Consider the following 21,191-nt stretch of genomic DNA (forward strand, 5'->3'; position numbering starts at 1 on the left):
TAAGTGCTATAGTTACTTTAATAGCTTCTTCTTGGTAAGAGATCTCAAGCCTCTAGGTCATTGATGGCCAAAATAAAAGGATCATGGCTCAAAAATGCTTGATCTTTACATTTGATCCCAAATCTAAGATAGTGTGTTCTTAACTTTCCATGATCAAATCTCTCCTAAAAATTGTAATAATCTTAATTATAAATGAATGCATCAAATGCTTCAGAAAATCATATAAAATCCATTTATATACATATCTTGATCATAAATCCAAAAAATTTCAAGACAGTATCCTAAAATTCAATATCAAATCAAATATTAATATCACATATCTTGAATGTAAAGCAAAGAGTTAACTATGGTTATGCTAATGAACACGTGTCAAGTATTGAAAAGGATGATAAGCAAAAATATTTCCATAGCGTTAATGCGATAATGTGATCCAAAGGAATAATAAACCTTTTTTTAAAATCTTTAATTAATGTTAGGAGTGATAAGTTTTGCGTACAAGGGTTTCATATATAAGATACAAAATGATGATCACCAGATTACAATAATAATTAATACAGTTATATATATCATCCCGTATCTCCTCTGTTTTGTTTTTTTTTTTTTTTGGCGGTAGGGTTTAAATTTTTCTAAGCCTCTCTTGAATCTTGATACTAAATTAACCCTAGCTATTAAAACTGCACTCTGGGGCAGGTGTATGACTGGCACAATAGTCATAGTGCATATGTCTACTTCTCACATCCTCATATGCCCGTCGTTGGTCTGAGTTTAATTCCCTTATGTCGTTCCACCAATAATTCTGCCCATAACATTCAATCATGCATTGTTTTGTTGCGCAGGGACAGCCACTTATGTCAAATCCTTGGTAGTGAGCTTTAAAAGGTGCATAACTCCAATCCGTCTCATTCTGACTTGCCCATTTTGCATGCCAAAGGCTTGCTTGAATTTGCAATGGTTGTGACGGGAAGGGAACCCCAGATTCTGTGAGGTTCTTAAATACCCTAATTGGGATGTCGTCGACATAAAATCTGAGCAGCAGAAAGAAAAGAAAAAAAAAGTGTGCGTTATCAAATTGTGACAGACATGTTATATTATGAAACTGTGAATTCCCAATAAAGAGCAATTTGATGATCGTGATGAGTATGTATTCTTACACAATTTGATTCTGGTTCCAAAGAATTTTGTAGTCATGATACTCCGTTGTGGGGTCAAACCAAAGAGTAATTCTTTGTTCTCTACCGGCCGTGCCATTTGCAAAAACATTTGTCTGCAGTAGGATTGGCTCTCCTTTTATGTTACCCAAGAACTCAAAGTCCAGCTCATCATGAGCTTTGTCCTTTACTCGGTCACCGTCACCGGAAGTTAGCTTCATATATATAGTATATATATATAAGCCACGGGCAATATTTGGAGACATTAAAAACAGAAAGAGAGAGAGAGAGAGAGAGAGAGAGAGAGAGAGAGAGAGAGAGAGAGAGAGAATTGATGGGATAATAATACTCACATAAAAAGTTGTGACGACACCAGCAGAATTCCCTCGTGGTAATTTGATCTTCATATGAAAGAACCCAGAACCAAACCATTGCTTGGATACAAACGAAGCCCCTGAAATAATAAGAGCTCAAATTATCTTCTAAATACAACAAATAAAGGAAAGAGAAAGTTAAATTATTACCACTATATTATATATAAGTTATATAAGATCTTCAGAAGAGTTAATTAATATCTCATGTTGTACTTATTTTTCTTAATTTCTAAGAGGTGGCTATGAAATTTTTTTTAAGGACTTTTTCTATTGAGAGGGACGCTAGTATACTAAACTCACACGCAATACACGGATACTAAGACTCGAACCCAGGACCTTGCCTAGCTATGGAGTCTTAAATCTTCTTCAAATAAGTTGCACATCCATTATAAAACCTGCCATGCAATAAATTAAAAATGGCCTGCTTTGTGGTTTAACCTCTCATTAAAAAAATATATAAAGTTGATTAATTACTCCATATCTTAACGATAAGTACGTAGCAAAGACAGCTTCATAGAAATAAGGCATGAATAAGAAATGGAAAGAAAATCAATACAAACAGCTCACGCAAAAGAAAAAAGAATTTATTTGGATCATTAGCATCTAACAAAAAGATTATCATTAGCATCTAACAAAGAGATTGTTATTCCATTAAAATCTAGAAGAAGAAGAAGAAGAAGATGGAAAGGATAATTAACCCGAAGAATTATCCATAGAAAGCCGGACTTCTCTTCCATTATTTGAAGACCGGAAATGAGAAGAATCCGTTGTGAGCGTTCTATAGTTATGATAAAAGTTACCGTCAAGAAGGTTGGTTTCTCTTGCAAGCACCCCACCACCAATAAGGAGAAGAAACAGAAATAAACGAACCACTGAGAAAGCCATTTCTAAGGCAAAACCTAGCTAGTGAGAGTGCTTTGTGTTTCACAAAAGAAAGTAATGCATTGGTGAAGTTATATATAGATCCCTTCCTTAATTATAAACCTAGACTTAGCCCAAGCCCATGGACAAGAGTCACTAGATACGTACGAGACTCTGGTTGGATCGATGGAGGGATTCTGGATCTTATGAATTTAGATGACATTATAAGGTAACGTTATTTGTTTAGACTATTACAACTCATGCATCCTAAAATCTGGACAAGCAAAGAAGGGTTTAGCAAATTTAGAAAGAAAGGAAGGAAACAAATGAATTTCAAATGATTCATTGTCATTTCAAATAACATACTACATCTAGTTTATTTCAAATAACATACTACATCTAGTTTATTTCAAATACATTCAGTCTAATATGATTCTTGTTTTTGTATTTGAAAACAAAACTAAATTCGTTTTGTTTTCAAATTCAAGTTATTGCTTAAAAATCTCTCCATTTGGAATGGGAGTATTAATTAGGACACTCACGAGTTGTTATATCCAAATTTTACTTAGACATTTTCCACCACTAAATGAAATTTCAAGCAAGAAGGAGAGGGAACTAATATTTTTCAAAGGAGGCCTAAATTTTTTGGAGGGAATTAAAATTGTTCATGCACTCCTCACAATTTAGGGCAACTTTGACAGGGATGAAGTGGATTATGCTGGAGTTGGGCTTAGATAAAATGGGTTTAACGTAAAATACCTGTAATTAATAACAAAACAAAATTGGGGCAAATTTTACAAGTCATTTACTTTAAAAAAGCAAAAACAAAAAATATGATTAAAGTGAAAACAATAAAAGTTGAATATCATAATAAAAGAAGAAGAAGATGATGATGATGATAAATTAACCCGAAGCTTGATCCAAGAAAAGCACAAGTTCTCTCCCTCGATACCAAGTTTCCACATGATCAGGTTTCCCCCAAACGACTCCATAATTTTCGTCGAAGTGAACATCACGGGCAAACATTCCACCAACAAGCTGGAGGAACAGAGCTAAAACCAGCACTGAAACCTCCATTTTAGAACAAACCCTAGAATTAAACCTAGCAGGCTACTGCCATGGTTGTGGTGGTGCAAGTTATAAATAGAGAAATATTTCTTTTATGTGTATTTTTTACCCGAAAAACTCGAAGTGGGCAAAAAGAGTGTGAGCATAATTTTCTCTACCTTACTGAGATCTGTTATGCCCACACGCTATTGACTTCTCCACATATGATAGATATCTCCATAACCAACCACATCATAGTTTATGCACCATCCCTTTTTTATGAAAGCAACTAGAAAAATTTCCTGCCCTTTTACCCATTCTGGTTCATATATTTGATGAAAAGCTATTCAGAAATCGTGTTGTTAGGAAGAGGAAGCAATGCAGTGCAAGAAAGAAACTCCATCCTATATAGCTTTTCATTGTTGTATCTAGCTGTGACAGTCAAGTTCGACGTCTGTGATAAGGGGATCAATTATTGTTGTATAACAAGTAAAAGGTTAGAAAGCAGGGCACGTTCATGCATACCCTGACCTTGTTCTTATCACGTATTCAATTTTGATGACTTGAATACGTGCTATATTTTAACTGAATTGTTTTGTAACTCAACACTGACACGTTTCAAGAACAGTATCTTACAAGTTTCTTTCGCCCTTGATGGTTGTTTCTGTTGAATTGGGGTCTTGCATGCATGATGGGGTTGACATCACAACCCCATCGCCTTTGGGTTGCCCTTGGCTAAAAAGGTTATATGGATCCCACGCCATGACCAGCCATAACGATTTCATCAGCCAACTTTTGTTGTATCTGGACTTAGCACCAACTCTATGAGTACGTAGATTTTCTCATTGGCACATTTTAATCCAAACATAATCTAATCTGGATTTTGTTCCATGCATGCATTAGATCAGCCATCGCTATATTATATGTTTCTTTTTTTTAACTAATTGTGAATGGGAAACCTACAATTCTATCATCATTAAACTCAAAAGTGTTGATAAACTTTTAATAAACTCTCGAATCAGTTTTAGTTTTGATGCCTTTGAAGATTGATGGCTCAGTTATGCATAGGTGTTTTCATGATCCTTTTGTTTTTAATACAAGAATAAAATGCACATCTCTCATCATATTAATGAATAGAAAACTAACTAGGATTAGGTTTGTGTATAACGCGAGAGAGAGAGAGAGAGAGAGAGAGAGAGAGAGAGAGAGAGAGAGAGAGAGAGAGAGAGAGAGAGCATATTTCTGAGTCACAGTACTTATCTAACAACGCCAGGAAAGAAACTTACAAATGCAAACCTGTTAATTCCAACAAAGAGCCTTCCTTAATTAGCTTTTTTGTCTTATACTGTAAGGAGTATTGATGTGTTTGCTAATTAGCAAGAGGTTGTTGGTCAGTACTTAGTTAGGATTTTGGTTTCTTATTTAGTTTGTATTTTGGTTACTTACCCATTTATTTAGTCATGTTGTAATTTAGATTTATTTCTTATTGTAATTTAGATTTATTTTCTATTTTATTTAGGGTTGTATTTCCTTATAAATACCTTTATATTGAAGAAAAATACATAACTGAAAATTTACCGTACTTTGTTTGAGAGAGGTGACCGATTAAAAATACATAACTGAAAATTTACCATACTTTGTTTGACATAGGTGACCGATTAATCATGCATCATATATAATAAAAATATCGTAACCATACAATTTAAATACTATGCATATATGTTCTTTAGAAAATACCCACCAATTGGCACTTTATGAATTACAAGTATTATTTTCCCCTCTTTAATTATTCTAATATTTCTGGTAATTATAGTTTATAATATTTCTGAATATTGCACTCTTTGGGAAGCCCAAAAGGGAATCGGGGCTTATCATTACAATAGTCATAGTTCATATATTTCTTCCTCACATTCTCATATGCTTGTTTTTGGGAAGGGTTCAGTTCCCAATAATTCCTATTGTTCCACCAATAATTGGATTTATAACATTCTTCAACGTTGGAGCTCTGTGTTGAGCACCCACTTATGTCAAATCCTTGGTAGTCAGCTCTAAAAGGTGCATATGCCCAATTTATCTTTTGTGGAGATGCCCAATCTCCATTCCACAAGGTTGCTTCAATTCTCATTGGCTGTGTTGGGTAGGGAACTCCCAAATTCGTGTAGTTCTTGAAAACCCTAATTGGAGTGTCGTCGATAAAGAATCTGTAGAGAAAGATAAAATTGTGAATCTGAATCGTACATTCAAACCTCGATCGATAATAAACAACAATAAGATTAATGAGACGAGAGATATAATTCTTACACAATTTGATGAGGGTTCCAAAGAAGTTTATAATCATGAAAATGTGATGTTGGGTCAAACCATAGGTGAATCCTTTGCTCTCTGCCGCCTACACCATTTACAAACACATTTGTCTGCAGTGTGATTGCTTCACCTTCTGCATTACCCAAAAACTCAAAGTCCAGCTCATCATGTCGACTAGTCTTTGAAGTTAGCTGCATGTAAAAACCAATATATAAATAGGAGAAAAAGAGGCAGATATAATAACAAGGAGAATTTATACGTATGTAAATTGGAATAACACTCACGTAAAAAGTTGTAATAACTCCTGCAGTACTATTGTTCCCTGGTATCTTCATCCTCATATGAAAGAACCCCGAACTGTACTTTAGGTACGATCCAAATCCAGACCCTGTGCAAGTAGTAATTCAAATGTCTGAGTTGGTGCGTCATGTTGGAGTGGGCTTAGATAGGGTAAGCTAAATGTAAAAATATGAAAATATTTGGACGAAATTAATATTGTGCGCCATGTCATGATCGATATATATATATGTTATGTACTTGAAAAATAAGAAAAAAAATGACAATCAACGTATCAAAATGCTAAGAATAAAAGTTGACTAATCATGCATAAGTGCGGAAAAACTATCGTTAGTTAGCATCTAACAAAACCAAGAGGAAGAAGAAGAAGATGATGATGATAACCCGATCGGCTATCCAACGAAAGCTGGATTTCTCTCCCCTGATTAAGAGACAAAACATGATCATTTCCCCATGTGATTTCATAGTTTTTATCAAAGGCACTGTCGTCGTTGTTGCTTGCAATTGTGCCACCAACAAGTAGCAGCAAAAACACAAAGAAACCCAACACTGGAAAAGCCATTCTAAGCCAAACTATGGCTAACTCTACTATTTGCAAGTGCCATTGTTGTGGTGGTGAAAGCTATATATATATATATATATATATATATATACATAGATGATTTCAACAGTTGAAGATTTTCCTAAAAACCCAAAAAGGGTGCGAGTCATATGTCATGATCTAGAGCCTTAGCTTCTTGTTTGTTACATGTTACCCGCACGCCATTAACTTCTCAAATAAACCAACCACGTCCTTCTAAAAAGCATGACATTTTAATTGGGCTTTTGTAGTAGGCTGTCCTATTGGTGTTCCAGGAAAAAAAAAAGGGCCCTGAGCCCTACTGTTCATCCAAACTTTTCTGTACCATCAGCTAGACACAGACACACATATATGTTCCCACAGGCCTTTTAACCACAAAAATTCTCTCAACCGTAAAAGGTAATTTAGTCACAACCAACTGTAAAACTGTAAAGGTAAATCAGTAAAACCAATTTACACATCAACATTTCCTTCAATACATCCAATCCCTCTTGCACTCCTAGCCCAACCCAACCTTAGAAGACCCGGCCCGTTCGTGAGTTTGTTGCTTATAACATGTGTACTTTACTATAGCAACAGGTTTTCATTCTCTCAAAACTCACCGAGCTCCAAGAAAACCAAGAAGTTCATCTATTTCTGGTAAGTCGTCCTAAATTTTGTTCATGCACTATGCTTGTCTTTGTTCTGTATGCGTATAGTCTTTGGTGTTTTGTTTTTGGAGAGTAGATTCAATACAATAGAAGGGCTGAAAGAATTAAGAAATTCGTTGAAAAAAAGCCGACTACTTCAGAGAAAGGATGATCACTAGCCCTCTTCTCTTGATCTCCTTCACTGGATCGGATTCCATACGGATTCAGGGGTTGTTCATGCACTATGCTTGTCTTTGTTCTGTATACGTAGTCCTTGGTGTTTTGTTTTTGGGTCTCTTCTTTCTGTGTGTGTGTTTATTTTGATGGCTTCTCTCATTTTCTTAGCAGCCACTTGATGGCTCAAGACGCCCCAGTTCACCTACTAGAAATTCCAGAGGACATATTTCAATATATATGTCGGAAACTATCATTGGGTACACTCCTGTGATGCAGGAGATTGTCAAGAGAATTCCTTTTGAAACTCTCTAAAACCGACCTCGGTTTAGACAACCTGCTGCTAGTACATGCACCAGGTAACAGGAATTATGAAGGGATATACCCCCATGGGGAGGCCTTCACCGGAGTGAGAATTCAAGCATATCACTCCGGTGAAAATTGAGATCACTCCCGTGAAAATTGAGGGTCAAGTTTGCCGAGAATTGGAGCATTTCAGTCCCATACAAATTGAGAGTCAAGTTCGCTCATTTCCCACAATCGGGTCTGTCCCGATTTTGGAGTCAGATATTTTGGGTTCATCAAGGGGCTTATTGTGTGCAAGGAGTGGAAATAAGTACAATGTTTGGAACCCCCTCATTGGAGGATCCGTAAGCTCTCCAGCAGTCCCAAGTCAGTATAAGATGTTAACAGTTGGATTCAGGTTCTGTGAGATTTCAAAATTGTATAAAGTAGTTATCTTTACAACCATAGACAAGCCGCTTATTTTCAGCTTCAAAGCTGATAAAGTAGTTATGTTTGTGAAGGGTGATTTAGACCAATTTACTTTTCTGCCATTGGATGCCCAAGATTCTCCATTCCATATGCTTCCCTCCACAAACATCTCCTGTGTAGGGTACTTTGCACCCAAGCTTGTGTTGCTTCAACACTCTAATGGGGATGTTGTCCACGAAAAACCTAAAATTCAAAACAAAATTTATATGAGAAAAATAATAACATTAATATCTAGCTAAACTATATTTGTTTGTACCATTTTATTGGCCACATCTTTTACAGATGATCGAGACTCGTTCATATGAATTAGACCTAATTACGAACCTGATAATGAAAGTTGTTTTTAAAATACAAATGAAGAATCCTTTGAGGTATTTGAGTTATGAAAACCCTTTGTGGGATCAAACCAAAGATGAAGCCTTTGCTCTCCACCCCCATTGATATTTGTATGTAATGTGTATTTTGGCCCATCGGTACCCAAGAACTCGAGGTCCAGCTCATCATGGTTTCCAGGCTTATTATCTGGATGCGAAGTTAACTGCCATTATTCCACCCAAATATTAGTACTAATTAATTAATATCATCTTAAATAATGCATGATTAAGTGAATAGCTTTGATGATTAATCCTCACATAAAATGTGGTGACAACTCCCGGAGAATGGCTTGATGGTAATTTTAGCTTCATTTCAAAGAACCCCGAACCATATCCGTTCTTCGAATTAAACCCCAATCCTAACGCGTATTAAAATTAAAATAAAAACATAAGTATTGTTAGGTTAATATAAGATAAGTATATTCATGTCAAATTGTTAGGTAAAATAGCATTTTCTTAAAAGTAAGAACCTGTAGTCTGGTCCAAAGAAAGCTGAACATCTCTTCCCTGGTTTAGTTGCAAGACATGATCATTTCCATATCGGACGACGTAGTTTTGGTCAAAGCAGCTGCTTCACCTTCCACATTATGCTTTGTGCAAACTAGCACTAGAAAAAAGATCAGATAAAACCACATCGTGTAGGGTCCAAAAAAAAAAAAAAAAGCAAAGAAATTAAAGAAAGGGTGTTCTTCATATAGATGAGTATAGATTTATACAAGCTCTAATAAGAATTAAAAATAATTAAATAGACTGTTTAAAAGCTTCGATATTTGCAATGTGTTGCCTCTAATTATAATAATTATAATTTTTTTAAATTGAAATATCGAATTAAACGCCTATATATACTTATGATTTGGGGTTGGGTTGGTGAGTGCTTGGATGGGAATGGCGACCGGATTAATGGGTGGGCTTGGGGTTTTTTTTTCTTTTTTGTTTTATTTAACTTTTCTTAATTTCAGTTACCAAAATCGTAATGTAGGAGAAATAAAAATAATATATTCGCGCGGCTATACTCGTTTTTGTTTTGTTAAAAATAGTTTAGAATATATATAATATGGCATCCTTTTTAATATAAATAGTATAGCCGCGCGGCTATACTTATTTGACACGTAATCCCCCGTTCGCTATACGGGTTTTTAAAAATGAAAAATCGTATAGCTGCTCGACTGTACTTGGTCCTACCTTATTTTTAAAAAAAAAATAGTATAGCCGTCCGACTCTACTCGGTTTTATTAATGTTTCTTAAAACATATAGCCGCGCTGCTATACACGATTTTTAAAAAATAGTATAGCCATGCAGCCATACTCTTTTTCTTTAATATTGAGATCTTTTTTTTGTGGGCTATACTTTGATTCTAAAAATAGTATAGCTGGGCGGCTAGACTAATTTCGACACGTGGCACGTGTTTGTCACACAAGTCTTTTTAAAAAATATAATAATAATATAGCCACGCGGCTAGACTCGGTTAAAAAAAAAAATAGTAATGAAAAAATAGTGTTGGGTGGTTTCAAAGAAACTGTGAAGGGTGTCAATAAAATTTCCCAGTCTAAATTGGGCTATGTTGACTTGAAAGTAAAATTCTACCTTGGGCTCGCTTAAAAATGGTAGGCTCATCCAAACCCAGGAAGCCCAGTCACAGTCGGTTTTGACTTTTCTAATGGATAAGATCAAAACAAAAAGAATCCACTCCAATCAGAATTTTCCAGGTAGAAAGTACACATCACCCAGACAAAAAGGCCAAAAAAAAAAAGCAAGAAAATGACTTCTGAATTCAATCCCACCGCAAAAACTTCCACACACATTCAATCTCATCCGTCAGATTCCTCCCCAATCAATTTCAGCCGTCAGTTCTGATTCCGCACAGCTTTTACTTTTCATAGCCACAGACAGCGATTCCCTTTCCCTCTCCTCCCTTTTGTTCCCGGAATCCAAAATATATTCAAATTCAGTTTATTGTCCACAAAACTTCCCACCCAAGAGAGAAAAGAAGAGGAGAAAACAGAAGGCCTATATATAACTGTGAAGCATGAGATGTTTTTGTATCTGTGTTCCAAATAGAAAATTCCATTGCGAGAGAGAGAGAGAGAGAGAGAGAGAGAGTAACATTGTAAGAAGATGTCTGCAACAGGAGGTGGTGATGGTCAGGGGGAAGAGAAGAAACCAGGGGATCAGTCAGCCCACATTAACCTCAAAGTCAAGGGTCAGGTATATATTATGTTACATGTTCACAATGTTTTGTACGTTCATGTTTTTTTATAAATTTTTTGGTGATTGTTATGTTTTCTTGAGAGATTGGTTCTGGTTGGGTTTAAATGGGATTTGGGTTTCTGCTTTGGTACCAGTTTGGTTACTGAGAAAGTTTGGGAAAGTTGGGGTGGCACTGAGAGTGATTTTTTGTTACTGTTCTACCTAGTTGGTTGAACAATTATGTTTATGAAGTTATGAACAATTTATTATGTTATGAGAAACATGGTCATCTGTTTCAATTCTCTACTTCCAATCATGTTTTTTTGTGTGATTGTTAATGTTTTTTGAGATTGATTCTGGTTGGTTTCAAATGGGATTTGGGTTTTTGCGTTGATACCTGTTTGGTTACTGAGAAAGCTTGAGAAAGTTGGGGTGACACTGAGAGTAATTTTTTGTTTGCATTCTCTACTCTAATCATGTTTTTTGAGATTGATTCTGGTTGGTTTGAATGAGACCAGTTTAATTACTGAGAAACAGAGTCTTCTATTTGCATCCCCTGTTTCCAGTTATTTGAATTATAGTTAAATGGTTTGCTTTGTTGTTCTTTATTCCTTATTTAATTTACAAAGCGAAACTTATTTTTATTAGAATAAGTTCAATCCTGAACAAACATTCTAGTTTTGGGAATAAGTTTCTAATTATTTTTTGTTGAATTATAGGATGGCAATGAGGTTTTCTTCAGAATCAAGCAAAGCACCCAATTGAAGAAGCTCATGACTGCTTACTGTGATCGGCAGTCTGTCGACATGAACTCGATTGCCTTCTTGTTTGATGGCCGTAGGCTCCGGGCAGAGCAGACTCCAGAGGAGGTTAGATTTTCAGTTATTCCCAAATTTGATCATTGTATATTTGGCTATTTGAATTGAATTTGCATCTCACATTTTTTCTTTTGGGGTTGGTAGCTGGAGATGGAAGATGGTGATGAGATTGATGCAATGCTGCACCAAACTGGAGGGTGGGCGTGAAATCTTCTTCCTTGTTTTTTTTTTAAAACTGCAAATTGGGTCAATCTTATACTTTGTTCTTACTAGGGAACATTCAATCTATATTTAAAAGAAAATGCATGTGAATTTGAGGTTTCGTTGTCTTAGGTTAGATGTGTTTTTCCGACTTGTATTTGGCTAATGGGAACGTCTCACAACCCGAAAAATAATAGGGTTGAATATTGAAATAAATATTGGGGTTAAGATTGAATTTCATGACACATGTAAAACATTCTGAGAAGCCTGAGAACTATTATATATCACGACTCAAAAACATGATATTCTTAGAAGTATATGTTCCTAAAGTACTGAAAGCAGTTGTTGCTTTGAGAAGCCATGTGAAATTGATAACAGCGTCGACAGCAAAAACACAGTTTTGACAGTCCAATAATAAGCAGATATCCCGAGCAACGTATCTAATCCTTTTGCATATCCTAAGTGCATGAATGAAAAGCTAAACTGAGCTCTGAGTAAAGGGTGGTTGAACGAACTCATGCCGGTAACTGGAGCTTTTTGTTGTTTTTCCAGCTGCAAATCATATGATTATTTAATATAAATGAGGAAAGGCTCAGATAAATGCAAATAATCACCAAAAATTGAATCCATTAGGAATATTTACCTGTGGAAATAATAGTAGAAGAAGTCACCATATAGCAGTGTTTGAACAATCCCTGCAATCCATGCTGCAAAAACCAAAGAACAAAGAGCATAAGCATATGGTTTCTGGTGGAAAGCAGTAGTCCATCAAGTCAAACTAGAAAACACAATGTTGAAACATACGGAGGATGTGGTGCCTAAAAGACAGTGATCCTCTTCGGTTTCAAAAGAAGCCAGGCCGCCAAAGTAGGGTAAGGTGCAAGCTAACTGAGGCAATCTAGGAATCGTGCATGCAAGCCTATTGGTGCCTCAAGGACTCAATTTACTCCATGCAGGATCAGAAGTGTAATATGAGGTATGGGATCTCAGAACATGTTAAGGCTTATGCTCAACATATTAGATAGAGTTCTCAAACTTCACCACTTTCAAACAAGGAAATAATTAAAAACAATAACAAAAAGTTAAATTCATATTTTGATGGTTCATTATAACCTTTAGAAGAAACAATAAATCTCTGTGGTGCCATGCTTACGTGATATGTTACATTTCATATACTGCCTGCATTCGATGTAACATCAAAAGAAGCATGCGTGCATTCAATACATCCATCACATCTCTACTTATCTCTATAAAATAATGGAAACAGAAAAAAAATGCAAGCGAATGCACACGGGACACACACACAGGGCATATATACAATGAGAGAGAGAGAGAGAGAGATAGAGAGGGAGAATCATACGTATCCAATGGACATAGTGTGGTTCAGTGAAGTAACGGTAAATCCAGTTGAGAATGTATAACGCTCGGTATGCTCTGCAAAAATAGTTGAGCACATCAACACAAACAACAAATAAGTAAATTTTTTTTTTTTTTTTTTTTGAAGTATATCATCAGGCACAACTAGCATAGATAAACATCTTGTAGGTAACAAGTTATACGAGATTTTTTTTTCAAATGACACTGTTCTAGAGGATACTTCTAAGCCTAACGATTATGAAAACAACAAAAAGGATACAGCATTTAACTTAGGAAAAGTATTTACCTAAGAAGAAGCTACCAACTATCATGGCTATGCATTAATTATTAGGATACTAAAGAACTAACAATTTGATATGGTATGGCAAATCACAAAGTTGTTTAGAAAAATATACCCAAGAAGAAATACATATTGCCCAGTCAAGTTGTCAATGTTTCTTGTTCTCTGTAACAGCACAAGCTGAGGAAGTATAGCAACGGCTTCTAAATACAATGAAAATGTCCACATGACCTGATCCCATATCATTACAGAGCATATAAGAAAGATAAAATAAGAGAGAAAAAGGTGCAGCTATCTTTCTGGCAGAAGTTCTCTAAACAGCAACTAAAAGATATGCAAACGAACCTCCTTGAAGGTGAACTTCTCATTGATTATTAGGGCCAAGAATACGCATGGCAGCACAATAAAAACATAGCGGAAGGTGTCTTGGTCCTTATCATAGGACCTGCGAACAATCTTGTGCTGCCTAATGTACCAAACAATCGAAAATGAGCTCCCCATGAATATCAACTTCATGATGGTATTATATAGAGATATAAAATCAGTGAAAATGTCCAAGTAGCGGGTAGCGAAAACAACAGCATAGAGTTCTTGAGTCTTCAAAGAAATACCTGCATACAAAGAAACACATTAAAAAACCAATGTTGGTACTAGCAAGATGCAACAGCAAACCAATCCCCCATAACCACAAACGACAATAATCATAAATAAATTTTTTTTTTAAAGGAGGCTTTTAGGACAAAATTAGTAAGCTTTTAGGACAAAATTAGTAAACTAACACAACATTTTGGCCTTTTTCCACTGTCAGCTGGATTATAACTTAGAGCTCAGAACCCAATATTATTTTCAGCAAAATTCAACTGAAAATGATTCATTCTAGCTATCTAGGCCACCAAATAAAATGTTAGACAGAGTTTCACATATGATCAAATTGAATTGCAACTTCAAATCTTCATTGGGTTTCATTCAACACAGAATATGAATGCAAGTATGCACGAACATGCATTGCTTGATAAGTATTTCAATTAGAAACATACACACAGAGAAAACAAGAAAAAGAAGAAGATGGGATAGTCGTACCGGCACAAGATTTGATTGTGTGGATCTTGAGGAGCAAGACGAGGACGCTGGCCAGGTGGGTCATGTCACCCGCTAATCTGAATATATTCATTTTGTTGGATCCGAATGGTTGTTTGTGTTTGGATCTCCTGGGAATTTATGAAAGAAATGAAATGGCTTACTAATTGCTTCTCTGCCAATCAAAGAGCCGAAAGGCACAGAAAGCCAGCAACTGGTTTAATTCCTCTGCAGTTTTTAGCGTTTCTGTGCGAGTAGATCTTGGTTTGCAGAGTTCTTCTACTTCAGTCGTAAGTTGGGCCTCTTGTGCTTTCCGGTCCTTTTGGAGCCCTCGTATCTAATGGGCCTTTGGGCCTTGATTTGCAAGGGAAGTTTAGAATTCTTTTGCACGTGATATGCATGTGCACTAAAATTGACCAAAAAATCCAATGAATTACATGATCATTTTTTTATATTTACAAATAGATATTTTAAACTACTTTAATATCCGGGAAGGTGGATCAAACTCGAGTACAAAGAGGCGAACACACTACTTTAATGAATTTCATGACTTTGGATCAAGTAAACATTAAAAATCAAGGCTAATTGACAAGGACAAAAAGTGTAAAGGCCCATGTCATTTTATCTTACATGTTATAAGAATAATTCTCAAGACACCCAAATAATCCAAAAAGTTACATGAATAAAATTTAGGGAAGTTTTGATGACTCTAAATACAATCAAGGATGAAAACCTTATGTTCAATGCAAGCAATATCAATAATATAAAGGATATATAGACAACGTTTCAAAAATTAAAGAAATTATAATGGACCCAACGTACACATCATTTTGTATGCCTTCTATTTATTCGTTTTTCTTTGTATTCCAGCACAAATAGTGGATCCAATCCAACCGTCGGATTCATTATTACTTTATTTTTAAGTATATTTTTTTAATATATTGACTAACGAAGACAAACACATGAATTAAACTAGCTAAATAGAAAATACATGAATTAAATTGACGAATTAAGTAAAACACAATTTATTTTAATATTTAATTTTTCTTAATTATAGAAATATCCTTCTGATTCGATTCTCTATATTTTTTTTAATCGTGAATAAAAAAGAAACTTAATCTTTATTATTTTGTATTTATTCGTCTTTATATTTTTCAATTGTATTTAATTTTTATATCCATGGACAAGATATCAGCCTAATTCAAATGAAACTAAGGGGGCGTTTGGTATCCTATTCAAATAGGGAACTCAAAAACTTTGATTTTTTCTTAAAAACAAGGAGTTCTTAAATCTATTTTTAAGATTCAAAAACTTTTTTGGTATGCAATTTGAAAACTGTTTTCAAATCTTAAAAATTTAAGAACTTGTGGGTTATTAGAAAAAAACTGAAAAAACAGATTTTTTTTTATATAATAATAATTGAGGTGTTTTTTTAGTTGTTTTTGAGTTTGAGTTTTTAAAAATAGGGCTACCAAACAGGTTTTCTTTGTTTTAAACTCAAATTCTGTTTTTAGTTTAAAAAGTTGAATTCAAGTTGAATACCAAACATGACCTAAATTATGCGAGCCCAACATGATCCCAACCCAAGTAAAGACCTCCTATGCTTATTACTTCAACAGGATGATTGTCACACTCAAAAATTTCATTGTCAGCAGAAACATGAGAAATACCAAACTAACAAAACTATGTACTCATTATAGTAGGAAATCAAGAAGCATATATAAAAAAAGACGAGCTTTGATCCATAATCTCAATGACTTTATAAATATATCACCAACATCAAAAATAAAAACCAACCTTTATCAAAATTTGAATATCAAATCTAATGGTGAAATTTTAGGTGACAATTTTTTGGTCAAAACAAAGACATGTATGTGATTAAAAACAAATACCAAAATATAGTCAATAGGACAAAATAAAAAATAAAAACTAAATTAGTATTTATTGACATTGAGGCTAATCCCACGACTCCACAAGTAACGGACTTGGCGGGTCCACATAGAGTAAAAGCGTGCTCTGTGATATTTCCATGTCTATATATGAAAACTTCCTTATAGAAGAGAGAGAGTGAAACACAGAGGGTCGGCCGCTTTTTACTTCGTCTCTTCACAGACAGAAAGCACGCATCTCAAGCAGCAGAGTGAAAAATGCAATATATATAGTGAGTAAATCGGCCTCTCTGTAACGGCTACTTTTGGTGAGAAGTGAGAAGTTTGTCTGTGAGAGAGAGCAAGAGACTCTGGTCATTTGGCGAGGAAGGACGGTTGGGTGGGTGGTTGCTTCATAAATGGATTACAATAATAACAAGTAAATACCCCTCTCTCTGTCTTTTTGGCTGCTGGGTTCGTTTGGAAATCGATGTTTTTGTGATAAGTTTGCTTCTTTCTGTGTATTTTGGGGTTGTTGAGGCAATGTAGACTGGGATTTTGCTCCTTCTTTTTTATTTAGTTATTTGCATTTTCCCTTTTGATTTGGGGGATCGAATGCTGGTTCTGCAAATTGGGTTTGCTTCAATTTTGACATAGGTTTTTAGTTATTTAGAGATTATGATTCATCTGGAACTTTAAGGCTGAAATGAGGATGATGTGGGCTCTCTGATTCACTTGGTGGGTCATGGTTTTGTGCTTTTTATTTGCTTTTTTTTTTTTGGTACTGTGTTAAAGTAAAATGCCCCAATATAGATTATGATATCCTTCTATTCTAGCTGTATTTATCCTTCCAGATCTTAATTACAGAAGCATACATTTATTGATATATGTTTAGCATCTAGAATTGGATCAGATGTTCCTTTCCTACTCTTCTTTTTCTTTTTCTTTTTTCTTTGGGACAAAACACATTTGGTTTGCTTTACTTGTAGGTGCTGCCGCTTACTGTTTGGTTACATTTCCATTTGACAGCTTTGTTGATTATATTGATCTTCTACTCACTGATTTGTTTCTTTCCATCTTTATAGAATCAACCAGCACACAGAAAAAATTAGAAATAAAAAACAAGAATAGATTCACAGTGTCTATTAAACATTAACTAATTGTATTACATTAGTAGTTTTGGAACCTGAGATCGTGCACATTGTGTAAACTTTGCACTGTGGCTCATACTTGAGATGGGGGTAGTTTTGTGGTTTTCCTTTCAGTTGTTTCAAGCATAGGAGTTCTTACTTCTGACCTCATTTTACTTTCTTTCCTACTGTGTGAAATGATGATAGTGAGCACTGGGATTGGCAAAGGAATAATCATAGTACCCCAAAGAACTCCAATTATGGTGCGCTCTCGCCACAGTTCATAATTTGCTAATAAATTGTTATTACTAGAATTGAGTTAGTGATTTCTTGCTTGGTACTATTATTTTGAGCAGACATGCCTGAATACCTGTGGAATGGAGTGCCTCAGAATGAAGAAGATCTTTCGTACATGCTTGATGATGAAACAACACCAGTTAAGGCTTGTGGGGATTTGGCCTATCATGTTAACCATAGAGGTTGGTTTTCCTTGTTATTCTCCTCCTCAATGTTCTTTGAGATTTTCTTGCTTTTCTTGTATGTGCAATTCAGAACACTGCCCTTTATGTTTGTTGTTTTAATATCAAAGAAGTGGATTTCAGATAGTAGGACCAAGGAACCAGAAGAACCAAGGGAGTCTTTTTCACAAGTAAAGAGGCGACGGATGCTACAATTTGACACTCAAGCTATTGATCCTTTCCTCTCATGTGACGAGTTGTCATCTTCATTCCTGAAATCAAATGTCGGTTCTGAGTATCTCTTTTCTTGTCTGAAATTTAACATATGTAAGGCATGTTGTATCGTTCATTGGCTGCGTGCCAAACTACTCTTGAACTTGTCATGTGGATCAGTTAGTGCATATTTTCCTCTATCCCAATGCTACTACTGCATTGCGATAGTTATATGGTTGTTCATTAGAAAAAGGACTGTTGCATCGTATCTGCCATTCATTTGTGGTAAATATGTCAAATTGGTGTGCTATATATGTTATGCCAGACTGGAGTACCAATGTTGACAGGACTACAGTTTCTCCGGTAGTCTAGCTATGGGTTGTACTTTGATAAGGGACTTTCAAGTTGTATGCCTTGGAAGTCAAAAGTAGGAACTTGAGTTCCTTGGAGACAAGATTTCAGTACATAAACAGCATATTTCATGTTCCATGGATTTTTCTTAGACTTATTTTTCTGCTCTATATTTAGGAGAGGGCTGATTCAATTGAAGAGGCTTTATCTGAAGCATCACAATGGGTATCGGGGTTTTCAGGTTTGTCTCTTCCAGAATGTGTTTTGCCATATTTACTTGAACATTTATTCCCAGGGTTTTCTGATGACAATATTATTTGTGTTAGAAAATGCGTCTGCATCTGGCTATGAGTGCCTTGAGCAGTCACCTGATGAGTGGATTGCTGAATGCTTCAATGATACCGAGATGCATTTCAGCCCTGATGATTTGTATGCCTCTGGAAGCTCTATATGTATCTTTTACAATTCAATCAGTCATTTACAATAATATGATTGCTTTATTATTTCATACTCAGGAATTTCTCTGGGGCTTCTGATGTTCAAATTGACATTGCAAGTACGTTACATTGGTTCTTCTCATGAAATTTGTATTTTTGCATTTGTTTCCCTTATATCCTTACCCTTCAATCAAGTATATAAATCAATTTTCTGTTACAGAGTTATGTGACGTCCGACCTGAGCATGAAGCAAATGTGATTCAACAGCGAGTCACCCGAACACCTCGAAATGTTGTTTTTAAAGGTACTTCCATGTTCTTTACTTATCTTCCTGTATTGAAAATGTACTCAAACAATCAGCTCCCCAACCTCTCTCAAAGATGTCCCACGACTATGGCAACTTCTTGTTGAGGTAACTCGAATACAATAAAGAAGCCATGGATAATGTTAAAAGTCAAGAGATATTAAAGATGCTTTCTCTCCCTCTCTCTCTCTCTCTCTAACCAAATTTTATACCCGAGTATTCAGTTTAGTACCTTGCTACTAATTCTTCTTCTGCTTATGGTAAATCAAAAGGTAATCTCTCACTTCTGCTAGGAAGAAATGATAAAAATAATAAACCCTATAGGCTGACGCCACAAATTCCATCCCCAAAAACCGTATTTTGATTGCACCTCAATTATATCAATTATACTTGAACTGTTAGATAATCTCTCTCTCTCTCCATACCAAAAAAAGAAGAAGGATTCTTCTGCTGTATGTAATCTAGAGGTGTACTCAGGTACACCAGGGTTCCTTGCCTGGATCATTATAAATTATGCTATGAAATTATTGAAATAAAAACTTAGCACTCAAGGCTCTCTGTTTCTGTGCATAGGTAGGAAGTCTTACATTCGGACTCCCACTAAGTTAGCTACTTCTGTGGCATATCCATTTGCCTTCATTAAACCCTCTGGGGCTCATGGAGATGTAACTCTGAAGGACATAAACCAGCGGATCCGCACTCCACCACCTTCAAAATCAAAGCAAAAATATGAAGACCCTGCTGCTTACCCCACTTCGGCCTTTTCAGGGAAGCCTGTCGTTGGAAAAACTAAAATTCGCACTGAAGGTGGGAAAGGCAGCATTACAATAATGAGAACCAAAGGCTAAGAGTTAGTAGATAAGTGTTACTCCAAACTTCCCGTTTTGCGGCTCTTCTGCTTTGCCCGCTATTTTTCGGGATGAATTTTTCCTGTAATATTCTAGGGCAGTCAGGTACAGAAGTTAATCTTTATTTCTTCTTTTGGAGTTGTTTTCGGAAATCATAAATCACAGTGAAGTGTTTATGTGTCCGAGTTAATATTCTAGGTGTCATATAGTAGCAGTTCTATACATTGTATGACTGAGAATCTCAAAGTCTACTAGGTACTCTTGTATTTTGGTTTCTCAAAAACCTTGGTAATGCTTTCATTAATTCCATGATATGCAAAACTTGTGTATTTGAATCTGATGTCTGAAAGCTGTATTTAAGATGAAATGTAGAATGCAGACTTTATCTGATTTTGCATGTGTTAAAGGCATCATTTCTTCTGAACCTTTCTTTGTAGTTTGAACATATAACTAGACTAACTTCATAGCCCTTGCCTTGTGTATTTTGGAAAATCTTTCTTATACATAATGGCTTTCCTTAAACACTTGCTTTTAGCTAGGGCTTCTCTCATGGATGGGATTTTGTAACATTATATTCTAATTATGTATAAAACTTTCAAGTTGATACAGAATACAATGTGCTTGTTAGACACAGAGAGAGCCTATTGTGGCCTTACATCCAAGCATTGTTCCTTGGGAATGAAAACAAAGTTAGAGCATGCTTACTTGTGGCAGGCTTTAAGGGGAAGAGGAAAAGCAAACCATTGCTGAAAGTAGACATCCACACTGTATTCTGCATCAGTCTTACATGTTTCCACTTTCAATTTGGTTTAAAAGTTTTATAAAGCAAAAAATTAAAAGAAAAAAGTTTAGGGTGATTTTTTTTTTGTAGTAAAATTGATAGTATAAACTATAAGGGGAGATAGGAGTTTCTCACACATGCACTACCAAGATGTCATAGGAGTTCGAACCTGAGACCTCTCATTTAAGTCAAGTCCATTTTTCATTGAGCTAGATCCCGTTGACAAGTTTAGAGTGAATTATTAGACTCTGTTAACTTTACAAATTAATTAGCCAAAAGTTAAGCTTGGGAATATTTG

The 21,191-nt window shown here is 35.4% G+C and overlaps 5 protein-coding genes across 7 annotated transcripts; 2 read left to right on the plus strand and 3 right to left on the minus strand.

Moving 5' to 3' along the window:
- Positions 1 to 439: 439 nt before the first annotated feature.
- On the minus strand, positions 440 to 3,713 carry LOC117638774 (xyloglucan endotransglucosylase/hydrolase protein 2-like). 2 transcript variants are annotated; one of them, XM_034373889.1, is made up of 4 exons: positions 2,221 to 3,240; positions 1,502 to 1,602; positions 1,152 to 1,363; positions 440 to 1,025 (listed from the first exon to the last, which is right to left on the minus strand). In XM_034373889.1, the coding sequence occupies exons 1-4, from the start codon at positions 2,405 to 2,407 to the stop codon at positions 662 to 664; spliced, it is 864 nt and encodes a 287-aa protein (XP_034229780.1). In that variant the 5' UTR covers positions 2,408 to 3,240; the 3' UTR covers positions 440 to 661. The 2 variants fall into 2 exon arrangements, with proteins under 2 accessions (XP_034229780.1, XP_034229781.1); XM_034373890.1 differs by lacking the exon at positions 2,221 to 3,240 and adding an exon at positions 3,292 to 3,713 and having other exon boundaries at positions 570 to 1,025.
- A 1,407-nt stretch (positions 3,714 to 5,120) lies between these two features.
- LOC117638063 (xyloglucan endotransglucosylase/hydrolase protein 2-like) lies at positions 5,121 to 6,638 on the minus strand. Its single transcript, XM_034373149.1, has 4 exons — positions 6,416 to 6,638; positions 6,019 to 6,122; positions 5,732 to 5,925; positions 5,121 to 5,631 (listed from the first exon to the last, which is right to left on the minus strand). The coding sequence occupies exons 1-4, from the start codon at positions 6,591 to 6,593 to the stop codon at positions 5,238 to 5,240; spliced, it is 870 nt and encodes a 289-aa protein (XP_034229040.1). The 5' UTR covers positions 6,594 to 6,638; the 3' UTR covers positions 5,121 to 5,237.
- A 3,791-nt stretch (positions 6,639 to 10,429) lies between these two features.
- LOC117637386 (small ubiquitin-related modifier 1-like) lies at positions 10,430 to 12,004 on the plus strand. Its single transcript, XM_034372265.1, has 3 exons — positions 10,430 to 10,768; positions 11,470 to 11,619; positions 11,713 to 12,004. The coding sequence occupies exons 1-3, from the start codon at positions 10,679 to 10,681 to the stop codon at positions 11,773 to 11,775; spliced, it is 303 nt and encodes a 100-aa protein (XP_034228156.1). The 5' UTR covers positions 10,430 to 10,678; the 3' UTR covers positions 11,776 to 12,004.
- A 21-nt stretch (positions 12,005 to 12,025) lies between these two features.
- Positions 12,026 to 14,780, minus strand: LOC117637385 (ER lumen protein-retaining receptor-like). Its single transcript, XM_034372264.1, has 6 exons — positions 14,507 to 14,780; positions 13,772 to 14,037; positions 13,542 to 13,657; positions 13,130 to 13,203; positions 12,413 to 12,476; positions 12,026 to 12,321 (listed from the first exon to the last, which is right to left on the minus strand). Exons 1-6 carry the CDS (start codon positions 14,595 to 14,597, stop codon positions 12,285 to 12,287), a joined length of 648 nt encoding a protein of 215 aa, XP_034228155.1. The 5' UTR covers positions 14,598 to 14,780; the 3' UTR covers positions 12,026 to 12,284.
- Positions 14,781 to 16,552: 1,772 nt separating this feature from the next.
- Positions 16,553 to 20,502, plus strand: LOC117637188 (protein XRI1). 2 transcript variants are annotated; one of them, XM_034372020.1, is made up of 9 exons: positions 16,553 to 16,810; positions 17,709 to 17,764; positions 17,858 to 17,980; positions 18,104 to 18,243; positions 18,701 to 18,764; positions 18,850 to 18,952; positions 19,039 to 19,079; positions 19,181 to 19,264; positions 19,838 to 20,502. In XM_034372020.1, exons 1-9 carry the CDS (start codon positions 16,791 to 16,793, stop codon positions 20,110 to 20,112), a joined length of 906 nt encoding a protein of 301 aa, XP_034227911.1. In that variant the 5' UTR covers positions 16,553 to 16,790; the 3' UTR covers positions 20,113 to 20,502. The 2 variants fall into 2 exon arrangements, with proteins under 2 accessions (XP_034227911.1, XP_034227912.1); XM_034372021.1 differs by lacking the exon at positions 16,553 to 16,810 and adding an exon at positions 16,859 to 17,109.
- Positions 20,503 to 21,191: the final 689 nt, after the last annotated feature.

The sequence above is a fragment of the Prunus dulcis genome, chromosome 8 (assembly GCF_902201215.1).
Source record: "Prunus dulcis chromosome 8, ALMONDv2, whole genome shotgun sequence".
Taxonomy (NCBI): Eukaryota; Viridiplantae; Streptophyta; class Magnoliopsida; order Rosales; family Rosaceae; genus Prunus; species Prunus dulcis.

What these genes read in the sequence shown, in the direction of transcription:
- LOC117638774 (XM_034373889.1), bottom strand. Translation starts at nt 2,407, where the DNA reads ATGGCTTTCTCAGTGGTTCGTTTATTTCTGTTTCTTCTCCTTATTGGT. An exon ending in TTCTATGGATAATTCTTCGG is followed by an intron (nt 1,603 to 2,220) that starts GTTAATTATCCT and finishes TTATTATTTCAG; the next exon opens with GGGCTTCGTTTGTATCCAAG. An exon ending in GTGTCGTCACAACTTTTTAT is followed by an intron (nt 1,364 to 1,501) that starts GTGAGTATTATT and finishes ATATATATGAAG; the next exon opens with CTAACTTCCGGTGACGGTGA.
- LOC117638063 (XM_034373149.1), bottom strand. Translation starts at nt 6,593, where the DNA reads ATGGCTTTTCCAGTGTTGGGTTTCTTTGTGTTTTTGCTGCTACTTGTT. An exon ending in TTCGTTGGATAGCCGATCGG is followed by an intron (nt 6,123 to 6,415) that starts GTTATCATCATC and finishes CTACTTGCACAG; the next exon opens with GGTCTGGATTTGGATCGTAC. An exon ending in TGGAACCCTCATCAAATTGT is followed by an intron (nt 5,632 to 5,731) that starts GTAAGAATTATA and finishes CTTTCTCTACAG; the next exon opens with ATTCTTTATCGACGACACTC.
- LOC117637386 (XM_034372265.1), top strand. Translation starts at nt 10,679, where the DNA reads ATGTCTGCAACAGGAGGTGGTGATGGTCAGGGGGAAGAGAAGAAACCA. An exon ending in ACCTCAAAGTCAAGGGTCAG is followed by an intron (nt 10,769 to 11,469) that starts GTATATATTATG and finishes GTTGAATTATAG; the next exon opens with GATGGCAATGAGGTTTTCTT. An exon ending in CAGAGCAGACTCCAGAGGAG is followed by an intron (nt 11,620 to 11,712) that starts GTTAGATTTTCA and finishes TGGGGTTGGTAG; the next exon opens with CTGGAGATGGAAGATGGTGA.
- LOC117637385 (XM_034372264.1), bottom strand. Translation starts at nt 14,597, where the DNA reads ATGAATATATTCAGATTAGCGGGTGACATGACCCACCTGGCCAGCGTC. An exon ending in CACAATCAAATCTTGTGCCG is followed by an intron (nt 14,038 to 14,506) that starts GTACGACTATCC and finishes CTTTGTATGCAG; the next exon opens with GTATTTCTTTGAAGACTCAA. An exon ending in TTCTACTATTATTTCCACAG is followed by an intron (nt 12,322 to 12,412) that starts GTAAATATTCCT and finishes TATGATTTGCAG; the next exon opens with CTGGAAAAACAACAAAAAGC.
- LOC117637188 (XM_034372020.1), top strand. Translation starts at nt 16,791, where the DNA reads ATGGATTACAATAATAACAA. An exon ending in CATTTCAGCCCTGATGATTT is followed by an intron (nt 18,953 to 19,038) that starts GTATGCCTCTGG and finishes TTTCATACTCAG; the next exon opens with GAATTTCTCTGGGGCTTCTG. An exon ending in TGTTCAAATTGACATTGCAA is followed by an intron (nt 19,080 to 19,180) that starts GTACGTTACATT and finishes TTTCTGTTACAG; the next exon opens with AGTTATGTGACGTCCGACCT.